The following is a 27,378-nucleotide window of genomic DNA, read 5'->3' on the forward strand; positions in this document are numbered from 1 at the left end:
TAGCTTCATTAAGTGACCTGTTTATATTGAAGAATTACAGTAGTGAAAGCATTCTAAAAAATCTGATGTGAAAAGATTATGGTAGTTGTTTGAAGTATGTCAGCTCTGAAATTTTCTCTGATACTGTAAAGGTATCAGTAATGATAGAATATAGTTTCATGAAGGGATTCAATGCTGCTATCAAATTATGGCCAAGTTCATTCCCAAACTTTTACAGTGATATGATCGTACAACAGAGCAAAGTTCATTCCTAAGTTCTTCCAGTAATGTGATCATACAACAAAGCCAAGCTCACTCCCAAGCTCCTACAGTGGTATGACTTTACAAAACAGATAAGTTATTCCTATATTGCTACTTCACAGCACAGCAAAATTCATTGACAAACTCGAGCAGTTGTATGACTTTATAAAGTTACTAAGTTTATTTCTAGGCTCCTGCAGGAGTTTGAGTTTACAAAACAACATCCATTCTCATTCTTTTTATCTTTGCATAACTCTCCTTGGTTAAATGCAAAGCAATGACATCTCGTTGCAAAATAACATTACAACTGCTAAAACCACCTTTGTTAAAACTATCAAGAATAATGCAAAGAAGTATACAGCTGTGTATTATGACAATACAGTATGTACTGCAAAAAGCATTACTGTTGCAATTATCAGTTGAAAAAATAAACCAATGGATGCAAGACATGTGCCCTAGTTCAGAAAAAAAGTGCAGAAATGGGTGGGTGCGGTGGAAATGCAATGTGTGAGGACAATATGTGGCATGAGGATGGTTGATTGAATAAGAAATGACAGGATAAGAAAGAGGTGTGGTAGTAAGAGGAATATGTATGAGAGAGCTGAAGAGGGTATAATGAAATGATTTGGACATATGGAGAGGATGACTGAAGAAATGAAAAAAAGGGCACATGTATCAGAAGTGGAGGGTACAAGGAAAATGGAGAAACTGAGGAGGAGGTTGAAAGATTGAGTGAAATACACTTTGAGTGTTCAGATGATAATGGTAAAGATAAAATTGTAGAGGGAAGGGCAAGTTGATCACACTGCTCCTATGACCCTATTAAAACAGCCTTGGGGAAGGGCTTGCCATCTAGCTTATTTCTGTCTTCTAATATTCAGCCAAGCATATCCTAGTAAAATCAAATTACGTGTATATCAATAATAGAACATTGAAAACTATGAAAACTCTCATCAAAATAGTCAAACTGCACATCATGCAAGAATCATGCAAGACAGGTATTACAGAGTACAAATACTTCAGCATGTAAAAATACACAAGTGCAAAACTCACAGCTCTGGATCAGCATCTCACATTTTTGCTGATCATGTGGGTAGTGATGGAAGTCAAAGTGACACATGAGCGTGATGCTCATCCTGCCGCATGGGAGAGTGAGAGAGAGTTTTTGAAAAGGATGAAAGGTGGTGGTAAAAAAGGGAAGGAAAGCTAGTCTGATTGAGGTTATGCGAATGGTGACTGCACAAGAGAGCAGCTACACACAATTCTGAGAAATGTAATAGATGAATTACCCTTCAATGATGAAATAGGGTAGTATTTAAGAAATGAATGTATCTTCAGCTACAACTTCTGATGGAAGTCATAAAAGATGAGAGGCAAGAATGGGTGGTAAAGCAAATCTAACCAACCTGCTGAAGAGGCGGATATGGCCGTCACTAGTGTAGAAGGCTAGGTACTCATTGGCAACCCAATCCTTGTGAATGGACGAGCGGATGCCATTCTTGAAGAAGGCATCTGGCTGCCAGATATTCTCCAGGAACTGTCGACAAGTAAGGAACACTGTAAGAGAACATTCTGAAGTCAAGGGGAAGGCAAGAGGCTGCATCTTCATGTTATGAAGATCTAAGAAAATATTAAGCTGACAGATGGGGAGCATACATCTTTTCTTCTCTTTAGGTCTGAAGTTAAACCAAAATGTATTTGACAAGAGGAAGATTGATGGGGAGGGGGTTATTTTCATACCTAATTAAATATTTCAAAAGGAGAGGCAATTGAAAAGGCCTAACTGTAAATCACTTCTGAAAAAACAAACCATGAAAAGGATATTTTTCCATCTAAGACCACATTATGAACTAAAGTAAACTTAGAGAAATTTGATATTCATTATATAAGAGAAGTTCATAGAACATTTTACTCAGCTAGGATGAAATACTTTTCTTTTTTTATTTTATGAAAAAGTAATATAACAAGGCTCAAAAGAGATTTGGTATTTTGGTGATATTAACAAAGAAAGAACATAAAGTTAAAAAAATATTGACATGAATAAAAAACTGAAAAGAAACCAAAAAATAGATAAGGAATGAAGTATAGTCAAATCAAATAACTGATTAAGAGCAATAAGATATAGAGCAAAGTGAGAATTACATGAACCCCTGACAAAAGAGAAATAAAAGAAGAATAAAAGGGTACAGTAAAGACAAAACAGAGAAAATATGAACATGAAAAATAAAAGGAGTCTAGTGGAGATCAAAGAAATAATGAATGAACAGATATAAGGGCATGGAAGAAGAGATTAAGCAATATGTGAGCAAAAATGAAAGATAACCAGGAAAGAATACATACAATATAAATATGGAAACAGAGCAGATGAATAATCTATCAAACACACCTGGAGAGGTAGGATCAGTCGCCTGGTGGGAGATGGGTCGTTGGCCACACAACGGGCAATGGTAGCCGTGTAATTACCCGTACATACCTGTAGGGTAAGATGCTGTTTGTTATACACTTTTTACAACTCCTTCGTTACAACCTCATATTCCTCCTAACAAACTCTCACACAGTCTTAACTCATAATTGCTACTGTGGGATGAATGATGTTCTATGCATCATAAAATAATGAAACCAAATAAAACCACCACACTACAACCCCTACATATCTAAATCCTTCACTCATCAAACAGTGAGAGTCCCCCTACACATCCATCTCTTTAACCATCTACAATAACCACTAACTCCTCAACTCCATCGTCCAACAGCTCAATGACACAATTACTACCCACTGCCTTACACACACAACTCCTATAATCATCAAAACCAGTATAATACACAATGTGTTTCTACAACCCCCAGCTCCACCAGCAGTCACCACAACCACTATTCTTAACTTTCCCAAACAACCACTCCCCACTACAACAACAACAACTTCTACTACTACTACTACTAGTACTACTACCTCTAACTATTATTCCTGCTAATACTGCTAATATTACTGATACTGTTAACACTGCTTCTACTACTCTACCCTTTTCTTTACTCCTACTACTATATCTACAAGTACTACTATAACACTTAAATTACCATTATTAGTACTACCACCACCTCAACCTTCATTGATCATAAGAAGAACAACAACTTGATTGCAACTTAGGTTTGTAATCAAGTCTGATGACGAAGAGTGGACATTTTTTCAAAGGATGCAGAGATAGAGCAATCAGAGGCTATAGAATGAAATTTAGCAAGACACTTGTCAGATATGGTATCAAGAATGTAGAAAGCACTCTTATAGTAGAAGAGCTGTGGATGAATGGAATAAACCAAAAATGTAAGTGTGAAAGCAGATAGCAATAAACTGAATGAATCACTGTGGATGTAGACAACATACAGAAATTTCCAGAGTTCAACGATAGAGAAAAGTCAAGAGATGGGACCCTATAGTGTAGAACTTCCTCCCAATACAGTACAAATTGGTAATTTCAAGAAAATCTCACACATAAAATACAACCTGCAAGGCTCAGGACACCAACACCACATCACCCAGAGAATTAGTTAAGATCAAGGTTATCTAACCTGTGAGAACCGAAGAGGCCTGGATAAGTTGAGTGGCTCAGGGTTCCAACAGGGGTCCAAGTCAGGACGTTCCAGTGGCCAGCGAAGCCTCCAGTCCTTCCATCGGTACGTCACAAAGGACTCCACGCTAAACGTCTGCAACCATTAGGGGAATTGAGATGTATGACCATGTGACATAACAGAAAGTTCTGAAAGGCGGAAACATTTGAGTGGGACATGAATGTTTGATGGACAGAAACGTTTGACCGGAAACATTTGAGTGGGACATGAATGTTTGATGGACAGAAACGTTTGACCGGAAACATTTGAGTGGGACATGAATGTTTGATGGACAGAAATGTTTGACCGAGCCATGAACATTCGACAGAAAGAAACATTTCATTAAGACATGACTGTTTGACTTTGACAGACAGAAATATTTGACTAGGACTTGAATGTTTAACAGACAAAAACATCTTCCTGGACATGAAGGTTTGACAGACCGAAACATCTGACTGGTGCATACAGTCTGACAGATGGAAATGTTTGAATTAGAAATAAATATTTCATACACATGAGAATGTGATCCAGTGAAGTGCCTGAATCACGTTTCACACAATACTAATGTTCACAATAAGTTATTAACATTTAAGACAAAATACTAAGGAGTGGGACACGCTGCTGACACATTACCAAGTCCTCACAAATACTATCATATAACACAAAATAGTAACATGCATCATAAGCATTTACGGCAAAATACTGATTCCTGAAAAAACATTTGAAATGTCTGATACAAACAATGCCTGATTCAAATAATTAAGTCTCCAACAACTCAAGATACTCATTGTATTCTCCCATTACTAAGGAACTCACTTCCAATGCCCAGCAGCCAGGACCAAACTCATTATTTCTCACCATTCTCCTCTACCACCAGGCACCAACCTACTCCCAACCCCAAGAAACTCATCAGTACATCCTGGCACCACCACTACAACCCCAACAGTACCTCCTTTCCAACCCCACTGGCACCTCCTGGTAACATCCCAACCCCACTAGCATTTCTTGGCACCATCCCAATCCAGCCAGTATCTCATGGCTCCACTTTCAACCCCAGCAGTACTTCCTGGCACCAGCCCCAACACCACCAGTATCTCCTGGCAGCACCATCCCAACCCCACTAGTATCTCTTGGAACCATCCCGATCCAACCAGCACCTCAAGGCTCCACCTTCAACCTAAGCAGTACTTCCTGGTACCACCACAAGTATCTCGTGGCTTGGTACCACATCCACCAGTACCTCCAGGGACCACCTCTCTGACCCTCACCAGTATCTCGTGGCTTGGTACCACCTCCACCAGTACCCTCAGGCACCACCTCTCTGACCCTCACCAGTACCTCCAAGCACCACCTCCACGACCCTCAAGAGTAACTCCAGCCGCCACCTTCCATGAACCTCATCAGTACCTTCAGGCACCACCTCAACGACCTTCACCAATACCTCCAGGCATCACCTCCACGACTTTCAACAGCCCCTCCAAGCACCACCTCCACGACCCTCACCAGTACCTCCAGGTACCACCTCTACAACCTTCACCAGTCCCTCCAAATATCACCACGATATTCACCAGCCCCTCCTAGCACCTAACCCCACAATACTCACAAGTAACTCATAGACCACCCCTAACCCCACCCACACCTCCTGTCATCTAACCCCTTTTACGCACACCAGTACCTCCTGACACCACCGTCACGACCCTCACCATATCATTTTCGTTGATGGAGCTGATGTCGAGGAGCTTCATGTCGAAGTAGACGATGGCGGGACTGGTGTCGCTGGCTGGGGAGATGTACTTGTCGTAGAAGGGAGGCACCATCGACTTGTACACGTCCGAACTCAACGACCGCGCCATCTCTGTGTGACGACCTCTGTTGAGGGTATGGGAAAAAGGGAGTTAATCTTTTCTTGGGGAGGACTCCTACAGAAGCCATGGTGAAAGAAGTGACTCCTGCAAGCAAATAGGAGGGAGGAGATTTGTCTCCTTCACGTTGCGTCTCCAACAGAAGGTAAGGTGATAGATGTAAGAGAAGGAGGGGTTAAACATTTTTGGTATAAGTACTCCTGTTTTAAGATATGGATGGTACTTGTCCATGTACAACTGCAGTTGCTGAGAATGGCACATGAACACTTCCAATAAGTACATGTGAGGAGATTTTAGTTACAAAGTGTGTGAAAAATCAACTCTCTTCTAAAAGAGAAAGGAAGAGAGTTTGGTTTTTTGATGACTCACAATTTTCATTTCTAAGTTTATGTCATCGATAACACTTCTGGTCAAAACAATGACGTCGGGATAACCAATGTTCAGCCGGGCATGAGCCAGGACGGAGAGGGGTCATAGGGAAAGTAACTATGTCAATACCGTGTTGGGTTGGGTCGGGATGAGGTGAATCAAAAGTGTGGCTCACATCGGTACTGGGGACGCCTCTGGTGGTGAGACCCGACGTCAGACGGCACAGCACCGAAGACCACGACGCCCATGAGTGGCGCCCCCTCCTCGTTACGACTAACGAGGCTTCCTCTGACCGTCCCGTGAGTATCATGCAGGTCCCGCCCGTCCCGCCCCGCCATTACTGTGAGCTCCTTCTGAGTTACGAAAGCTCAAGGTCTAGCTGCCTCCGTAACCTGGATAACAAGTTATGAAACCTTACGAAATCAATATCTGAGAGAGAATCTGGAGTACTGACTGGATGAATTTAAGAACCAAGTCATTTACTAAAGTCAAAATAGAATCATAGGTCTTCCATCTTCACACTGACTCTCTTGAAATTATGATTCATCGGCAAAACACAAAATGATGTTTGCCTTTTTCACTTTCAGGTACAGCGGGATTAAGAAGAGGACTTCGGGGGGATTTGACCAATAGTCGAGTGTAAGTCAGTCTTCATGAACATCAATGTATCCGGATATTAACGAGGGGAAGGGTTGTAAGGAGTTCACTAAAAATCCTTCAAGATCCAATTTTCATATGCTTGATGTGGAAGCAATCATTATTTTGCATTTACAAAGCAAATAGTAAAGATACTAAAATTCAGTAAAGAGGTTGTTGGAAGATGGCGACAGTCGTCTCCTCAACCCCACACCGTGGGAGGAGATGGTCGGAGGCAAGACGATTCATCTTCAGGTTTGCTTTCAGTGACAGTTGTCTTCGGTTTAGCGTCACTCCAGCACCACAGGGAGAGAGAGAGACACTGGTCCGCCGCTGGGGCACTCCTGCACCACGCTGGTGCACCACAGGGTCACTAGGCTGCCGCAAAGGAATTGCTGCACCACAGGGACGCTGCTGTACACAGCTGCACTACAGGGACACCGTGGAACCACAAAGATTTTGCTTCACTACAGAGACACCGTCGAACCACAAAGACTTTGCTTCACTACAGAGACACCGTCGAACGACAAAGACTTTCCTTCACTACCTTCTACAGGGACACTACCACACAAGAACACCACCACCACACAACAGAGGCACTGCATTGTGGCACCAGAGGGACACTGCCACACCACTACTGCCTCACTACGGAGACACTGCCACGTAACAGGGACACCGCTGCACCACAGGGACACTGGGGGTGTTAGAGGGACACTCGCACCACAAGGACTGGTGTGGCAAACGTCCAGTACCACTGGCATCCTGCCACCGAAGCATGGAAGCACTGTGGTGAGTAGCAAAGAAAAGATACATCTGCATCATAAGCAAGTGGTGGGACGGTGGTGTCTCGCTATGATGAGGGCCAGGTGATGAATCATGGTGAAGGTCAGGAGATGAATAATGATTAGGGCCAGGTGATGAATAATGATGACGGCCAGGAGATGAATCATGATGAGGGCCAGGTGATGAATAATGATGACGGCCAGGAGATGAATAATGATGAGGGCCTGGTGATGACTGATGATGAAGGCCAGGAGATGAATAATGATGAGGGCCAGGAGATGAATAATGATGAGGGCCTGGTGATGACTGATGATGAAGGCCAGGAGATGAATAATGATGACGGCCAGGAGATGAATAATGATGAGGGCCTGGTGATGACTGATGATGAAGGCCAGGAGATGAATAATGATGAGGGCCAGGAGATGAATAATGATGAGGGCCAGGAGATGAATAATGATGAGGGCCAGGTGATGAACAATGACGAAGGACAGGAGATGAATAATGATGAGGGCCTGGAGATGAATAATGATGAGGGCCAGGAGATGAATCATGATGAAGGACAGAAGATGAATAATGATGAGGGCCAGGTGATGAATTATGGTGAAGGCCAGGAGATGAATAATGATGAGGGAATGGAGATGAACAATGATGAGGGACAGGAGATGAATAATAATGAGGGCCTGGAGATGAATGATGATGAGGGCCTGGAGATGAATGATGAGGGCCAAGAGATGGATAATGATGAGGGCCAGATGAATAATGATGAGGACCAGGAGATGAATAATGATGAAGATCAGGAAATGAAAAATGATCAGGGCCAGGAGATGAATAATGATGAGGGCCAGGTGGTGAATGATATTAATGAGGGGCCAGGAGATGAATAACTGGCCAGAACATTGAATAACCATGAAGGCTGGAGATGAGTGAGTGATAGGGAAGGATGAACAACAGACTCTCCCAAGTTGAGGAGAGAGGGAAGCTAAGGATCTTACGTCACCAGTGATGGGACGTGGTGGGTAAGTGGCGAGGGGCGCCGTGTGGTGCAGAGTTAACCTGTAACAGCCCCATTACTGACGCCCGGGACCCCCGCCGGTGTCGCCTCCGCGCTCCTACAACAATCATTTTTTACAATTACGTGGCACCGGTGCCAAAAGCTAACGACCTGTTGAGTCATTATGGGGCAGTTAGCCTGGCGAGGGGAAGCTACTGCCAGGGCTATGGTTGTTAAGGGCCCGGGTTAGCTCACTCCAGTGGTTGGTGATGGAGTTTGGATGGTGAGGACGAAGATACGACGCATGGGGAGGACAGAGATAGGACGCATGGGGAGGACAGAGATAGGACGCATAGGGAGGACAGAGATAGGACGCATAGGGAGGGAGAGTGTACGCATGGAGGAGACAGAAACAGGACGCATGGGGAAGACAGGATAGGACGCATGGGGAAGACAGAGATAGGACGTATGGGGAGGAAGGAGAGTGTATATATGGGGAAGACAGAAACAGGACGCATGGGGAAGACAGGATAGGACGCATGGGGAAGACAGAGATAGGACGTATGGGAAAGAGAGACAGGATGCATGGGGAAGACAGAGACAGAACGCATGAGGAGAAAGGAGACAGAATGCATGGGGAAGACAGAAACAAGACGCATGGGGAAGACGGAGATAGGACGCATAGGAAGGAAGAAATAGAACGAATGGGAAAGACAGAGATAAGACGCATGGGAAAAACGGAGGTAGGACGCATGGGAGGAAGGAAATAGAACGCATGGGGAAGACAAAGGTAGGACGTATGGGGAGGAAGATAGCACACATGGGGAAGACAGAGATGGGATACATGAGGAAAACGGAGATAGGACGCATTGGGGAAGACAGAGATAGGACACATGGGGAAGACGGAGATAGGACGCATGGGGAAGACAGAGATAGGACGCATGGGGAAGACAGAGATAGGACGCATGGGGAAGACAGATAGGACACATGGGGAAGACAGAGATAAGACGCATGGGGAAGACGGAGATAGGACACATGGGGAAGACGGAGATAGGACGCATTGGGGAAGACAGATAGGACACATGGGGAAGACAGAGATAAGACGCATGGGGAAGACGGAGATAGGACACATGGGGAAGACGGAGATAGGATGCATGGGGAAGACGGAGATAGGACACATGGAGAAGAAGGGGAGAGTACGTATGGGGAAGACAGAGATAGGACGCATGGGGAAGACAGAGATAGGACGCATGGGGAAGACAGAGATAGGACGCATGGGGAAGATGGAGATAGGACGCAAGGGGAGGAAGAAGATAGGACGCATTGGAAAGGAATGAGATAGGACGCATGGGGAGGAAGGATACAGGATGCATGGGAAGGAGAGAGTGAGGACGCATGGGAAGGAGAGAGTGAGGACGCATGGGAAGGGAAGGGAAGAGAAGAGAGAGAGAGAGAGAGAGAGAGAGAGAGAGAGAGAGAGAGAGAGAGAGAGAGAGAGAGAGAGAGAGAGAGGACGCATGGAGATGAAGGAGATAGGACGCATGGGGAAGAGAGAGACAGGACGCATGGGGAGGACAGAGAAGTATATAGGACGCATGAGGAGGACAGAGATACATAGTAACCATGGTGAGGACACAGGAAGCGTAGTGAAGACAAAGGAAGGAAGCTTGGTGAGGACACAGGAAGCGTAGTGAAGACAAAGGAAGGAAGCTTGGTGAGGACACAGGAAGCGTAGTGAAGACAAAGGAAGGAAGCTTGGTGAGGACACAGGAAGCGTAGTGAAGACAAAGGAAGGAAGCTTGGTGAGGACAAAGGAAGGAAGCGTGGTGAGGACACAGGAAGCGTAGTGAAGACAAAGGAAGGAAGCTTGGTGAGGACAAAGGAAGGAAGCGTAGTGAAGACAAAGGAAGGAAGCTAGGTGAGGACAAAGGAAGGAAGCGTGGTGAGGACAAAGGAAGGAAGCGTGGTGAGGACAAAGGAAGGAAGCGTGGTGAGGACAAAGGAAGGAAGCGTGGTGAGGACACAGGAAGCGTGGTGAGGACAAAGGAAGGAAGCGTGGTGAGGACAAAGGAAGGAAGCATGGTGAGGACACAGGAAGGAAGCGTGGTGAGGACAAAGGAAGGAAGCGTGGTGAGGACAAAGGAAGGAAGCGTGGTGAGGACAAAGGAAGGAAGCGTGGTGAGGACGAAGGAAGGAAGCGTGGTGAGGACAAAGGAAGGAAGCGTGGTGAAGACAAAGGAAGGAAGCGTGGTGAGGACAAAGGAAGGAAGCGTGGTGAGGACAAAGGAAGGAAGCGTGGCGAGGACAAAGGAAGGAAGCTTGCTGAAGACAAAGGAAGGAAGCATGGTGAGGACAAAGGAAGGAAGCGTGGTGAGGACAAAGGAAGGAAGCTTGCTGAAGACAAAGGAAGGAAGCGTGGTGAGGACAAAGGAAGGAAGCTTGCTGAAGACAAAGGAAGGAAGCATGGTGAGGACAAAGGAAGGAAGCATGGTGAAAACATAGGAAGGAGGAAGAGGTGAGTACAAAGGAAGGAATCAAGGCGAGGACAAACAAGAGATGTATAGTAAGACGTAGGAACAAGTAGAAGGGAGGTAGTTCTATGCGAGTCATCCCCGACCATTTCTGATGACAGTGATGTGAACAACGACCAGACAGAGTACCACAGGAAGAGGCACGACCCCTGCTTGAGGGACGGACCTGGATGGTGGTGACACATCAAGTCCAGCTGGTCCACCACACAGTCGCCCTGAGGGATCGTAACAGAGGGCACATCATCCTTTTGGCCTAGCTTAGAAATGCACTGACATTTCACAGACGACAGACCAAACGTATATTCGACACCAAAATGGAATCTATTGCTTAAGTCCGGTGCCCTGGCCAGTGGCTTTGACACAGACGCGTCCAGGAAGGCCAGGTAGAGTGGGCACGGAATGAGGAGTGTTAGAGAAGGAACTGAAAAAAACGCAGCGAGGATGGGACCACCAAAGAAATTGAGTGGAGTGAGTTCCGAGGAGGAGGAGGAGAGAGAGAGAGAGGGAAGCCCTTGACCCGGATACATGGGAAGAAAGGAGGACGAAGACGAGACATGAGAACCACTAATAAATTCCCAGGGGTGCGCCATGACAACATGGCCCGCGTCTTGCAGGCCACAAGAGACGCCATAACAAGAAGGCACACCAAGAAGCCAGGCAAAGAGGCGTGTCACCAGACACGTGGGCAAGAACAAAGTGCAACGGAGGAGCAGATATCAGGAACACGCGAAGCCAAGGGAGAATGCGAAAAGCTCTCTAAAATTCAAGAGCCTTTGCGAGAGAAATGTCATGTTAATAGATTGGCCCCACGAGAGCCAAGCTCCTAGACCACTACCCTCCAACGAAAAGTAATTCATCCTACTGTCCACCAGTGTGGCTGCTGGGGACTTACTTTACCGGGTCCGTTTCTTAATGACCTGGACATCATAATGTAGATAATTGCCTCCCTCGCTGGTTACCTTGGCGGAGTCAGCACTGGTGTGTGTGTGTGTGTGTGTGTGTGTGTGTGTGTGTGTGTGTGTGTCGCACTCAGTGCCCTCACCTGGCGGTGGACACGAGGCAGAGCTTAAATCACAGCCTTCACCGTTCTCCAGTCATGATACGATCCTTAGTGCTCACATGGGGGGGTTATAGGGTGCAACTCCTCCACACCCCACAACAGAGGTGTTCCAAGATGGCATCCACGGCAGGTGGTTCACAGCGACCAGGTGGACTGAACCAAAGTATACCATTGATGGCAGAAAATATAACAGTCTTAAATCGGCTGGGTGAAGCATCCTTCTAAATGTCTTCCCTTAAGCATGATGGTTGAGCTGTATCTTCAAAAATGTTCTCTCTCTCTCTCTCTCTCTCTCTCTCTCTCTCTCTCTCTCTCTCTCTCTCTCTCTCTCTCTCTCTCTCTCTCTCTCTGTATATATATATATATATATATATATATATATATATATATATATATATATATATGTGTGTGTATAAACTTTATGTTCCTGTGGTAAAATGACATTTATGGTCGTGTGTTGACATGATTCCACAGGTTAGCGAAGGTGAGAGCCGAGGTGGGAGTGTGGCAAGAATCATTTCCTGGGGTTGTCAGGGCTGGAGGTGTCCAATATCCTGGCCTCCTCCCCCTTGCACGCAGGATGAAAATCCCTCAGTGAACTCCTACATATCAAGAGATCCCAGCCAAGTAACAGTAAATTCACAGAACAATATTTAAATAGGTATTGAGAATATGCAAAATGCGTCTCAACCTTTTGTACACTTTGATGTTTGGTGTTAATATTTGCACACAGTTAGAGCCAACTTGGTACTGCAGCGAATCACATTATCTGGGCCTAAACTTTAAAGACTCTAATATCACGCAACTCATACGTATATCCTTTAGAAAGTATATCGGTTGCATGTTGACTTTCAAATACTTATAAAGCCTGATGCCTGTATGTCAGACTCAGTCAGTCAATCAGAGATAGATCGATAGATAGATAGATGGAGAGAGAGAGAGAGAGAGAGAGAGAGAGAGAGAGAGAGAGAGAGAGAGAGAGAGAGAGAGAGAGAGAGAGAGAGAGAGAGAGACGTTAGGTTTGCATGATAGGAGATAAGATTGCAGCAAACTCATCTCAGTTACAGAGGTTTCATTAGGCTGTATTCTATATTAACGACAATAATCATGACCTAAGTTCCTGTGTTACAATAACTTACAAAATACCCCACGAGACATGTTCTGCGGGAGATCCTGACAGAGTAACGTCCCCATTTTCTTCCAGACAAGTTAGAAATAGCGTTGAAAATACTAATGTTATTTCCTCATATCAAATCTTGACCACCCTTGCCCCTTATCTCTCCGTGTACATAACTATGTTTTGTGGTCTGGACCTCACGCCATATTCCATCTCCTTATCACTCTCTTATGTAATTGCTATTTTTATTTGAGCTTTTACAGGGAGAGTTTTACATTCGTGTTGCCCCTGTCTTCTTGACTATGTATTTATGTACCATGTCTTTACTCTTGTGTATGTATGCATACACACACAAACACACACTACCGACCAGCCCATATAGAGGTAGATGAACACTGGTTGGCCTTTGGACCAGCTGCCACGACCAGCATTCGAACCAAAGCGGTTTTGATAGCAGGCGGCCATGTGCATGCAAGATGGTCACAACGCTAACCTCTACACCTCGGAGGTGTGGAAAACAACGATGTCTACACCTATAAACTCTTTTCGTTTCCTAATAATGATAGAAAGAGGAAGAAAATAGTGTGGTGTGTGTGCAGGGATTCTTGGTTGTCATCGGGAAACAATATTGTCCTGTACCCTGAGGGAGTGACCCCGCCACCTCCCTTTGTTTACATCTTCACCCGGCCACTCAGTGAGTGTTTTCATTAAGCCAATTTGGTGAGCTTGCGGCCCAGCCTAGTGAGTGTAGCCGCTGGGAATGACGACAAACATTTTCATCCCGAAAATAAAACACATTTTACTGCTTTCACTTGTTGGCGCAAGTCGTTTTTACGCGCTTGCGCTGTCGTCGCCCGTCGTTCACGTGGTATTTAAGAGGAATGAAGTTCAAGGTTACTGTGGAGACACATGAAACCTGTAGTCCAGTTTCATCATAATTAGCAACCCTAAATTGTCACTTGTGGAAGAAGATGGAGTCTCAGTTGCTTACTTTTGTACATAGTTTTATTAACGTATTCTTCATGTTTGTATATTTAAAGTGGTGTAGAGAGGTGAAATACCATTCGGGGCAAAACTTCGAATTACCCCTCTCCCACTCTCTTTTGTGGCAGATTAAGAAGTGTATTGTCTAAAGTTGAGAGTGAAAATTAATGTTCTTTTTATACCAAAAAGTCCTTCATTTATACATCTACAATACCTTTCTTGACATAAAGGTCTAGTGTGATATTCTTCGCCAAACTTCGGGTTGAACCCTAGCCTAGATCGTGAGATGTGAACGCAGTTTGTATTCCTAACCATCAGAGTTTTATGTGAATTGTGTGTTATCATAAAATGTGTATTAGTCCAACAGTTTATGGGTTTCTGGTGTATTTTGCCCTAAAGCGAAAATGGTCCTTTGAAACAACAAACTTTGGGATGCTGTCGCAAAGGCGTACGGTCGTTTACTGGGCCGATTTCCTCAGCATATCAACAGATATTAAAAAAAAAAAAAAAAAAAAATCCCCATACGAATATTGACATGGAAATTTGAAGAAATGGATGAACAGGAAACACTCGGAAGAAGTGTTTTAGCCGCTAAGTAATCATTCTTAAACAGGCTTATCCACTCATAATTGTTGCATCATTAAAATATCTGTCTAGCTTAGATGCAAATATAAATGTTGGCCTTGACAGCATCTGGTAGTGATAATGTTCCAGTAACTCCATTGCTTATACAGAAAAATTATTTACCTATATTTGTAATATATCTTCTGCATTCTAACCTTATATTATCAACTCTGGTCTGACATGGAAAGACTGAAACAAGGTTGGATGGCTTTCATGAGTTACATCATTTACAGGTAAATATATGTGAACTGTCTTTTCTAGTATTGCAGATGAATTGCCCTTACCACTACAGAGGCGAAATACACACCCCTCAGTTTCCATACTCAAAGACCTTAACCGTAATAATTCAGTATTTCCAAAGTATAGAAAATGAAAGAAGAAAACAGTTATTTATTTCGATAAACAAAACATTTCAGAAAATTTGGCTCACTCGCCCATGTAGGCCATATTCTTTCAGACACACACATAATATATATATATATATATATATATATATATATATATATATATATATATATATATATATATATAAGATTAAAGTATATAAACAAAGTTAGCTCTCTTTACAGGAGCTATGTGAAGACCCGAATGTTGACCAAACAATGTTGACAATGACCTTGGCTGGGAAACGGAAACGCTTGAGTCAATACTCTCGGTTGCCCAGGTTATCTTGGCAAACCTCAACCCATGGTCAATAACCCTGGCTGCCCTGTTTACCCTGGCAAACCTCAGTCCATGGTCAATAACCCTGGCTGCCTAGGTTACCTTGGGAAACCTCAGTCCATAGTCAATAACCCTGGCTGCCCAGGTTATCTTGGAAATCCTTTACCCAGTAGTCAATACAACAGTCAACGCAAAACCAAACCTGAGAGAGACCGATATACATTACTGGAAACGTGTTTCTACCTAATGTCCCAACTCCCTCCTTCACCCCCCTTAATCAGCCCACTCCATATTTCTTACCTTACCCTCTCTAGTGTCCCTACTTCTTCCCTAGCGTACTCTCTCCCTCTATTACCCTCTTTAGTGTCCCCACTTCCTCCCTTATTCTCCCTAGTGTTTCAGCTCCCTCGCTCACTCTTCCCTAGTGTCTCAGCTCCCTCCCTTACCCTCTAAAGTGTCCCATTTCCCTCCCTAGTGTCCCTACTCCCTCCCTTACCCTGGATACGGTTCCTACCCCCTCCCTTACCTTCCCACGTATCCTCCGCTCCCTTCCTAACGTCCCCCCCACACACTTCCTCCCTTCATCAAAGCCAAAGTTCACGAGGAAGGCGATCGAATCTGCGTTTGGATGGCGGATGGGCTCTGAGAACGGAGACAGAGAATGGTATTGAATGGGGGAAGCATCCGACTGGCTTCACGTGACTTGTGGAGTTCCATGAGACTCAGTCCAAAGATTTATAACTCCCATCATCTACACGAATGACCTAGAGGTAAAACTCACTGTTAAAATCTCAAAATCTGCTGACGGCATGAAATCAGGAAACATAGCCTAGTCCAGGCATATCGCCTGATGATTCAAAGGGAGATTTAGACGAAGTAGAGTGGACAAACCTATGGCAGATGGATTTCACCATAGACAAATGCAAAGTGATGCACTATGGCGCCAGCAATATATATCATGAATACAGTAGGCTAGGCAAACTACTAATGTTAGTTATACAAGAGAGACGTTGGAAAGATATGCGATGACCTTAATTGTGGTAAACAATGCTTAGCTGCATGCAATAAAGGTATAGGCTAGAAATATGAACTCCAAAACAAAGGACACAATAATCACTTTTCTTACAGTGTCCTTGTTAGACCTCGCTTAGAATAAGCTGTTCAGATCCGGTCACCAAACTGATCAAAGATGAAGGGAAACTAGAGGTGACCATACCTATCCTTTCACTCAATTATTCTCTCCAGAAATGCGTAGGGTTCGAGGATTAGAAAACACTGAATAAATTCGACAACATATCGTACAAAAATGTCTTCACTGTAGACAGAGATTCAATGACGAGAAGTAATGGTGTAAAGATAAGTGGAAGGATGTGAAAGATTAAGGCAGGCATAAGTTTTTCACATATGTAGAGATGTTGAACACTGGAATAAAAGGCCTCCCGATGTAATATATACAAATGCTATATAAACAACTTCAAATCAAGGCCAGACAAATACATCACTGATATATGTTATCAGTTAATATAATAATCCAGTGGACCACTAGTAATACATTTTTTTTCTTTTTCTTTTTGAGCTCACCATGTAAGCTCCCTATTTCCACCCCTCGCTTGTATCTCCACTCACTTTCTCTCTTGCTGCTCCCGTTCCCACACTCGCTTACCCTCCATGGTGTCCCAGCTCCCCCTATTACTCTCCCTAGTGTCCCCACTTCCCCTCTTTTTCCCCTAATGTCCCCACTTCCCCTCTTTTTCCCCCTAATGTCCCCGCTACCCCTCCCTAGACTCCTCAGTAACTCCACATAATACACAATTAGTAATCACACACACACACACACACACACCCACACACACACACACACACACACACAGCTGCGTACAAGAGGGACATATGTACCACCTACACCAAGAATAACACACTCACAACGCTCCCAGCATCGCCTCTGTTGAGAACCTGCAACACGAACTCTCTCTCTCTCTCTCTCTCTCTCTCTCTCTCTCTCTCTCTCTCTCTCTCTCTCTCTCTCTCTCCACTCTAAAGAATCTTCCAACAAACCCCTCCTAAAGTTAACTCCCACAGCTCGTCCCTCCAGTCAATACTCAAAAAAAAAAAAAAAAAGAAAATCCAAATCCTCCTCAAATCACTCACCTTTGACAACCCTTCCAATCAACAACAAAGAAAAGCTATCGATGTATTTGCCATCTGCACCTGCACTTCGACCAAGACCACCTCGCAAGTCTTAATTAACAGCGACGTTATAAAGAGGGTGTAGCAAGCTGTGCTAACACTATAACAAGCTATTCTAAGAATGCAGCGAGCTGTGCTAACACCGTTGCAAGCTGTGCTAACTCTCACCATATTTCAGTGATATTGAGTTTAAGTCTCTTGCGGGTAAATGATGAAGGTGACCTTCCAATAACTTGTCAATATAAGAAAATTGGAAAGAAGGGTATTATTGAAAGCCCTTTCCTCAGGGGAGACATATCCACCTACCTGACGTTTGAAAACTACCAGATATTTCGAGCAACATCTTTACACATATGATTTAGTAACACATGGAATCACTGTAGATATTTCCAAGCTCTGTCTTCATCTCTCTCTCTCTCTCTCTCTCTCTCTCTCTCTCTCTCTCTCTCTCTCTCTCTCTCTCTCTCTCTCTCTCATTACTTTTCATTATACCAATTTTAGAGGCCTTGTTTAAAGTTACACTGACCTTATCAAAGCAGTTTTCTTTGACGCTTTAACTCCCCCCCCCCCCGGGGGTCGCTGGCGATGCTCTCCTCGACCCCGTCCCAAGCGCGGGATCAGAACCCTCACATTCGTATTCCAAACCCAACTAACACTCCTTAAACAACACTAAAGCTCCAATTCTAATGCCCTCCGAGTTCCCTCTTAAATCCTTACTTGTTGACGTGTATGCCTCGGGGTCACTTATATACAACATCAAAGTTGCGCCATAACAGCAAAATCGGAGGAGATAAATCTGAACCTTACTACAACAACACCAAGCTATCCTGAACTTCAAACTTCATTGATACAGTATGTTGTTGGAGAGTTGGTGTATTGGTAGATGGTGGTGATGTGATGGAGACGGTGGTATAAGGATAATGGTGGGGGTATGTTGGAGACTGTGGTATAGGTATAAAGATAATGGTAGGGGTATGTTGGAGACGGTGGCATAAGGATAATGGTGGGGGTATGCTGGAGACGGTGGTATAAGGATAATGGTGGGGGTATGTTGGAGACGGTGGTATAAGGATAATGGTGGGGGTATGTTGGAGACGGTGGTATAAGGATAATGGTGGGGGTATGTTGGAGACGGTGGTATAAGGATAATGGTGGGGGTATGTTGGAGACGGTGGTATAAGGATGATGGTGGGGGTATGTTGGAGACGGTGGTATAAGAGTAATGGAGGTGTGGTACGAAGGAATCCTTGTTAAGAGACGAAGAACGAAACAGTACATTCCTAGGTCATGTCCCTCCCTACCTCCCCAGCAGGTACAACACAGCTGAACCTAACACAGGAGACCTCCTGATGTTCAGTGGCAGCTAGGCTAACAGTGATCATCGCAGGCTACACCACCACTGCATGATACTGACCCTACTCACCTAACATACACAATTTCCTTCTTTGAAAACTAATAAAAGTATTCAAAGGAATAATGGACGTTAGGTTAAGATAACACCTTGAATAGAACATCTGTTGACTACGGGCACTGTAGGCTTCCGGGAGAGGCAGCAGCGCCACCTCCTTGCAGTAGCCAGCCATCGCTGCGGGACACAGATAGGAACAGCGAGAGGCTGAGGACGACAGTGGACAGTCAGACAGAGACAAGTAAATTCTCTGACATACTGCAAATGAGCAGCCACAGTTTGGGTTGTGAATTAGAGGGGGGCCCCAGTACGAATTGCTACAATTAAGACATAATATGGAGAAATACGTGACCCTAATCGTGGCCACTGTGGGTGTGAGGTAAACTGATGATTAAGAGGGAAAAAAATAATCTCAACTCTTTAGGCGTTTGTGGACCTGAGTGTCAGGGGGGGGGAAAAAAAAAAGTTGTGAATGACAGGAACTCGAATGGGATGAAATGCCGCAGCTTCGCTGTTTGAGGATAGAGAGAGAGGATTATAAACGGTCTATCCTAGTATGGTTGGTCTACACACACAAACTTTGGGAAACAGCAGCCAGTTGTGTATGACTAGGAAACGTTATCTCTCTCTCTCTCTCTCTCTCTCTCTCTCTCTCTCTCTCTCTCTCTCTCTCTCTCTCTCTCATACTATTCGCCATCTCCCGCGATAGCGAGGTAGCGTTAAGAACAGAGGACTGAGCCTTTAAGGCAAATCCTCACTTGGCCCCCTTCTCTGTTCCCTCTTTTGCAAAATTAAAAAACGAGAGAGGAGGATTTCCAGCCCCCCGCTCCCTCCCCTTTCAGTCGCCTTCTAACACACGCAAGGGAATACGTGGGAAGTATTTTCTGCCCTATCCCCAGGTATAATATGTATATATATATATATATATATATATATATATATATATATATATATATATATATATATATATATATATTCATACTATTCGCCATTTCCCGCGATAGCGAGGTAGCGTTAAGAACAGAGGACTGGGCCTTTGAGGGAATATCCTCACCTGGCCCCCTTCTCTGTTCCTTCTTTTGGAAAAAAAAAAAAAAATATATATATATATATATATATATATATATATATATATATATATATATATATATATATATATATATATCACTAGCCTATTCTACCTAACTTGAGCCTGGCTAGGATGATTTTGATTTTGTGGGGACAGATCGGAGGCTGTTTTCACGACATTTTAACCTTCATTATCGAATCATGTTCACATTGTCATCTTCACTGCCTCCCACCTTCACCAAGGCCGGCCATGAACCTTAGCTTCGATCGTTCTGTGGTCAATATCCTCATTCAGCATGATAGCTAGACCATTAAACAAGGTTCAAGGCCAAGCCTTCATCATAAAACCCTCATATTCACAATCCCCTATTATCTTCAATAAGCAAGGGTTCACTGTTCTTATCTTCACTATATCCTCATATTCACATATCCTCATATCAACATAACATCATCCTGATATTCACATAACATTATCCTGATATTCGCATATCATATTCACATAACATTACCCTGATATTCGCATATCCTGATATTCGTATAACATTATTTCCACAAAGGTTGGTTGACGGCTGGCCTGGAGCCTAGCTCACAACACTTTTCTTCATCACACCCTCATCTTCAGTGCAACGGCTACCACTACACCTTAACTACACCCTCATTTTCCTTGCCAGCGTCATCATCACTACACCCTTGATGCCAGTGGCTTTTGACCTAATCATTACGACTGTGGTCAAAGGCTAACTTTTTCCACACACACACACACACACACACAAACACTATTATCATCATCATTTTCAGCATTATCATTATTATTATTATTATTATTATTATTATTATCATAATTATTAATTATAATTATTATCATTATTATTACTATTATTATTATCATTATCATTATTATCATTATTAGTATCAATCATCATTATTAGTAATCATTATCATTATTATTATTATTATTATTATTATTATTATTATCATTATTATTATCATTATTATACATAAAAGATAAATTTATTTTTAATCCCTTTTGATAAGGGATTCCATGAACTTCCAGATGTCATTAGACGGTGCCATGAGACAAGACATGTCAGGTCAGATTACCGTGGGTAGGAAGTGTACAGCTGTACGTTTCATACACCCACCCCCTAGGGAGCTGCCATGACCCAGCCCAGGTGGACTGACTGTACGTTGAGAACACCGAGGGAGCAATGGCCATGGGTTGGCGAGAGACGCTACCTCCTCGGACATTGTCAAGTACTGGTAACTTAGGATCTTAGAAAACAACAGACTTGGGGGGAGGAAACTTAGACCCGCATAAGAGACACACACATTCCTGGGAAGGTATACAAGAGAAGCTCCTTGCATCAGGCAGGTCACTGAATGTATTAGAACCAGCGGGGAGGGATAAGCCATCTCCTAGCGGACCTTGTCTTCACGCACCGCAAGACTGGAGAAAGAGCATGCCAAGTATGACGCTCCTACAAGGAAGAGTGATCATGCAGTGCCTGGTTCTGTGTATATATATGAGGTGGTGGGAGGAGGCAAGGAGGGGTGGGATCAGAGTGGACACAGGATCCAAGGAGGAAGGACAGTCAGGGTAACGAAGCAGAACTGATCAAGTTCTATGAGAATGTTGATCACAAGATGGAGGAGTCCTGTGATGGTTGTACGGACCAGCACTACAGAAGGTTTTGTGAAGTCTTCATATGAAGTGGTTAGGATATGGGTAACCCCTGGTGACCAGTAGAGAAGCAAGAAATTGGAGAGAAATATATGGATTCAACGAGGTCATAAAGCGAGAGAGCTCAGGGGATGCACGATGGAGGAGATATAAAGGACATTCTATTCAGCCAGCATGTGAAAGATACAGGAGAGAGAGAGAGAGAGAGAGAGAGAGAGAGAGAGAGAGAGAGAGAGAGAGGAATGAGCACTGCACGTGAGGAGAGCGAGAGGCAGAGAGACTTTGAAACGACGGAGCAAAAAGAATCAAAAACTATTCATAAATCAAAGGTTAAACTGTCCAGTACACCAATCATGCTCAGGGAATTATCAAGTATGATGACGAAATATGTATGATGATGTGATAGACATGATGACGTAATATATATGATGATATAATGCGCAAGATGACGTAATATATATGACGATGCGATATGTATGGAACAAATTGATGAATCTAAAAGTGTTTCTACGGTGAGGACAAATAACGGAACCAGACTACCAAGGTGTGTGGGGCGAGGTGTTGAAGGGTAAAGTAACCTGAGAGACCAAACCTGACCCGTATTAACCCCACGGTTCTGATGTAGGCTCCTCGTCATACGTATATAGTGTCACTAGAGGAAAAAGTATTTCCAAAGATGTGGAAGAGAGCAGAAGTTGTGCCGATATTTAAGAAAAGGTAATCGGGAAATCCACACAGAGCTACAGTGCAGTCTCGCTAGCAAGTGTGGCTTGTAAGACATGGGGAAAAAGATCATCAGAAAAGCACATAACTGACGGATTTCAAATGAAAGAACGATATATAATTTTTAGGCAACACGGTGTCAGGGAACGCAGGAGACGGTCATCCATAACCCATTTTTCTACACTTCTGTAACTGGGTGAACCTACATTTTGAGATCGAATAGGGATGAGGCTGATTGTGTTCTTGGAGTGCCACTTGGCCTCAGGCACTCAGGCACCCTGCTGGAGGGTCATAAGACTAAGGGAAGGACACACTCCACTGGATAGATCTCCTCAGTAGAATCTTGTCGCAGTCGCTTCTTGCATCTGCAGTGGTGGATGCTGTGCCCACTAGGCGGTGGTGCCGACATGACGACGGCAGAATATCCACCTCGTATATCTTAACACCCCCCCCCCCCCAACCCCCGCACCCTCTTTTTTTTTAGTGTCCCAAGAGAAAAAAAAATCCAATATCCATAACTATTTCCCATAACAATCAACGTCACAGGAACATGAAATATAGGTCCTCATATAGAAACTTTGTCTCGTCACATACAAAAAAGAAGAAAAAATAATGGCTGCTGACCTAATGCCCTGCAGAGATCGCTGGCCGTTAAACCGAGCAAACAACAACTTAGTAGATGAGCACAAGGGACATAGGTACGAGGCACAACCTCCAAGTGGCCTTGGAGGAGGGTTACAAGCGGTGTGCCACAGGCCTCGATCCTGGGCCCACTGCTGTTCTTCGGGTATATATAGATGATTTGTCTGAGCGACTAGACTCAGCCTGCACGGGGGGCCAAGACAAACTCCGTGAATCCAAATAAGTGTGAGGTAATGGGTTCAGAATGGAAGGTCTCGATGCGATTTTCACCAAGCGAGCGAGAGGCAAATTGCAAGCATCTTTATGTGAAGATCTTAAGGGTCGACACTGAGCCTAGCCTGTCGCCAGAGATATAGATCAGGACGACTGTAAAAGTAAACTGTCTGATGGCAAATATAGGACTCACACTGAAGTATATGGGGCAACATAAGCGTATTGGTGTAAAGCAGCTCATCCGTTCCATGATGAGAACGTAATGAATGATATAACCATGTTCAAAAAGCCTAGTATTCCAATGCCAGGCTAAGGGTTAGTAATGTGAAAATACCCAGTGTATTATCATGAAGTGGGAACTCCACAGTAAATGAGAGAGTTTGTTGTAGGGTTGACTGACAGAGCGAGAGAGTTGTGTTATGTCCTCAGCTCGGAGCACAGCACGGGATGGCTCTAAGTGTCAGTCCAAGAGAAGGCTTATGAAGCCGTCTGTGGCTGACAATATCAAGAAAATCTTCCTTGTGTTGTGAACTGAAGACAGTGATGTTACGATGTGTCTTGAGCGCACTGCACTCGGAAGAATTGCCGTGACGTCTGTCCATAACATGTGATGGGTATGCTGTGAGTGGTAACACTAAAGAGGGTTCTGTAGTTTGGTGAGGTTAACATATAGGAAAGGTTTGAGGTAAACTAAGGTCCATTCCCAGTCATAACTCCTTCAATCATCACTATCACCTCGATACAAGAACCAAAGAGGCCTGTCTTAAGCCAGATGTAAACTTCGGTCTTATTATAACAAGAAATGTCCTTCTGTCCGTCATGCTTCCGAAGGGTCGATTGCAGCCTAGCTGTGCTAAGGGACCAGCCACATCTAGCATCATCAAGTACTGACAGATGGAGTACCGTAGAACCAAACACTCTCAAGGCGAACATAATATCAGGACTACATACTGTGATATTGTAAGTCAGGGTTAGAATTGTGTAGATACATCTGGATGTCAGGGAGACAGAGTGATGGTGCAATAGATGCAGCTCGGTGTAAACTATCTGGTGCACACACAAGCACACGCCTTAATACCACATAATTCAATGTCCCTTTATCGCCCAACTTTGGACCTCTGTACCTCATTCATGTGATCATTTGTAATCCTCAATAATCACCAACTTGTCTTAGGTACTACTCTCCTGTCTACATTAATGTGTGGTAACCTTACATACATTGTGTATGTTCCTGAAGTGAACATGGATGGTCGTCTGCCTACCTTATGAACATATCCAGCAGGTCCTACACTACTGCCTTCAGCCTACGTCTATACCTTGCATCATATCTGTATCTCTATACACACAAGATTGTTAAATATATGAAATGTCTTGCCTACACCGTAGTGTGTGGGGATGGTAAGTAGTGACTGAGCTAAATCGACAGTTGGCGAGTGGCTGTGAGCGGCGGCGACACCGTCCTGACAGGGTCCTGGTGTCGTGAGGTCGTCACCACACGGGAGGGGAGGGAATGTGTGGTGAGATCAAGAAGCCACAGCTGAGGGAAGGAGGGTTCCTCCCCCGTCAGGTGACAGGAAACGGGACGAGATCGTGTACAATGGGAGTCGACCAGACCTTACCTTACGTGAGGCACCAGAGCTAGGCTGATGACTACGGTCACCACGTCACAGTAACATCTGCCCGCCTTCCACCACCCCATCTTGATGACTGCTGCCACCACCTTCCTTCGACACTGCAGCCACCACTAGCCTCACCACAAGGCACCACCACCTTAATCTTGCGAGGGGTGCAGGGTGCGGCTACCCACCCATGCCGGTGGTATGTGGTGCAGAGTGGAGGCCCAGGGGCGGCTCCCCGGGCGGGGCCATAAACGAGGGGCGGGCAGCAGCAGCTGGAGGGGCGGCACGGGCGGCAACAGGCTGGAGGGGCGGCAGGGGCGTTACTAGCAACTTGGCCGGCGGTGAGGGTGGGCGAGGGAGTGAGGCAGGTGGGCGAACCTCACAGATGAAGAGTCTCAGTCGCTAGACGGTAAGGAGGGGCGTGGGGCGCGGCACCCAGCCAGGGGCATCATGACGGTAAGAGCCACTGGAGAGGAGGAGCAGGAGGAGTGAGAGCGACCGTCGCCTGTCTTGCCTCACCACACGCCTGCACCGGTCTGGCCGAGGTGGCCGGCTGGGGGAGCCGTGGGCCTCCTGACCCATCACACCCCCCCCCCCCCTTCCCCGCTCACCCCACCCTCCTACCATCCACTCCCCATCCCCCCCCCCCCATCCTCATCAGAGTGACAGGTACGAAACAAACTGGTACTGAGCGAGGACAGAAGTCCACATCGAGGCCTGGCCCTAACTGAAACGTGAAAAGGGATAAGGGAAAAGAGAAAGGAAAGAGGAGGAAAATAAACCAAAGAAAACGGAAATCTTTTGATGTAAGGTCAGGTTGCAGGTTTGAAAGAAAACATGAGGACGTAAGAGCTCTAAAGCTTAGCGGTGTAAGGAAAGAAGCAGACATCACAACAGCCTTGTTGTGCCAACAGCCAAAGAGTCTTCACGTAACGCAGTACCTCGCCGAATATCACATGATTAAGTTAATAGCGGGGGTACAACACAAGCACCCACCTCTCGGGAGCACATACCGAGGTAATAATATCCATACAAGAGGAAGAGTGAACCAACATTGCAAACCGCGGCAGGTGGATCAGGTTTCGGTGCTTAGACTAAGAGGGTTTACAAGTCGGATTGCTTTGCAGTCGACTCTGTCAAAGTATGTTTCTGAACCTTCGTGGAGGGGCAGTTAGCGATGCTGACCGCGACGCATTCACCGGCCGCCCGGGGTCGAGTCCACTCAGGTTCGAATGCTGTTCGTGGCAATCGGTCCACAGTTCACCCCGCAGTTCATCCTCGCGTAAGGGCTATTCGATATATTGAGTACTTGGTTTAGGGTATGATATATATATATATATATATATATATATATATATATATATATATATATATATATATATATATATATGTATATGCTGTGGTTTCGGTGTATTATACACGAGAGCTAGAGACTAAGTGTGAACGAATGTAGCCTTTGTTGTCTTTTCCTAGCGCTACCTCGCGCGTGCGCGGAGGGAAGGAGTTGTCATTTCATGTGTGGCGGGGTGGCAACAGAAATTAATAAAGGCAGCATGTATGAATTATGTACATGTGTATCTGTCTGTGTGTGTATGAATATGTACACGTTGAAATGTATAGGTGTGTATATGTGCGTATGTGGACGTGTATGTATATACATGTGTATGGGGGTGGGTTGAGCCATTCTCTCGTCTGTTTCCTTGCGCTACCTCGCTAACGGCCGCGGGAGACAGCAACAAAGGGGGAAGTGAACTCTGTACTGGTCAGGCTGATCTCGTTGGAACGTATGACTTAGAAATGTAACCCCGTTTTCTACAGTATCACTCGCGCAGCCATTTAATTCCCATTCCTGTGTTTTTCTACATCAAGCCTCTGCAACATTTTCTTTATATTCCCATTATTTTCTATATCACTCGAGTGTTTGTACAATTTTCTTTCACGTTCGTTTCCATGGTAACTCTAAATCCTTTTTCCCACCAGTGTCTCTCATTAATGCTCCTCGCCCGTTCCTCAGCGAGGCACAGACGTCGGGCGGCCGGGAAAATACTCTCGTGGTAAAGATCTGTCGGTGTGTTGACGGTGGCAAACCCTCCAGAGGATGACGGATGGCGGAGCTGTAAACACGGAGGAATGGACACGGGGCGTGTGCGGTTGGCTGATACACACACACACACGCACACACACACACGAGAGAGAGAGAGAGAGAGAGAGAGAGAGAGAGAGAGAGAGAGAGAGAGAGAGAGAGAGAGAGAGAGAGAGAGAGGACCGGAGCAGAGCGTTCATCACACACACACACACACACACACACACACACACACACACACACACACACACACACCTCCTCCGGCTATACTTACGCCCTTAATGATATAAT

The 27,378-nt window shown here is 44.7% G+C and overlaps 1 protein-coding gene across 2 annotated transcripts in view; it reads right to left on the reverse strand.

Moving 5' to 3' along the window:
- The window catches only part of LOC139751287 (glycine receptor subunit alpha-4-like), a 55,973-nt gene extending 30,430 nt beyond the window's left edge, over positions 1–25,543 (reverse strand). For both annotated transcript variants that reach the window (XM_071666610.1, XM_071666609.1), the window contains exons 1-6: positions 25,005–25,543; positions 5,547–5,712; positions 3,805–3,939; positions 2,627–2,713; positions 1,647–1,777; positions 1,294–1,376 (exon numbers count right to left, since the gene is read on the reverse strand). In XM_071666610.1, the coding sequence (XP_071522711.1) occupies positions 1,294–1,376; positions 1,647–1,777; positions 2,627–2,713; positions 3,805–3,939; positions 5,547–5,712; positions 25,005–25,084 (682 nt within the window). In that variant the 5' untranslated portion in view covers positions 25,085–25,543. The remainder of the gene's footprint in view (positions 1–1,293; positions 1,377–1,646; positions 1,778–2,626; positions 2,714–3,804; positions 3,940–5,546; positions 5,713–25,004) is intronic.
- Between the last annotated feature and the right edge of the window lie 1,835 nt (positions 25,544–27,378).

The sequence above is a fragment of the Panulirus ornatus genome, chromosome 11, assembly GCF_036320965.1.
Source record: "Panulirus ornatus isolate Po-2019 chromosome 11, ASM3632096v1, whole genome shotgun sequence".
NCBI classification, from domain to species: domain Eukaryota; kingdom Metazoa; phylum Arthropoda; class Malacostraca; order Decapoda; family Palinuridae; genus Panulirus; species Panulirus ornatus.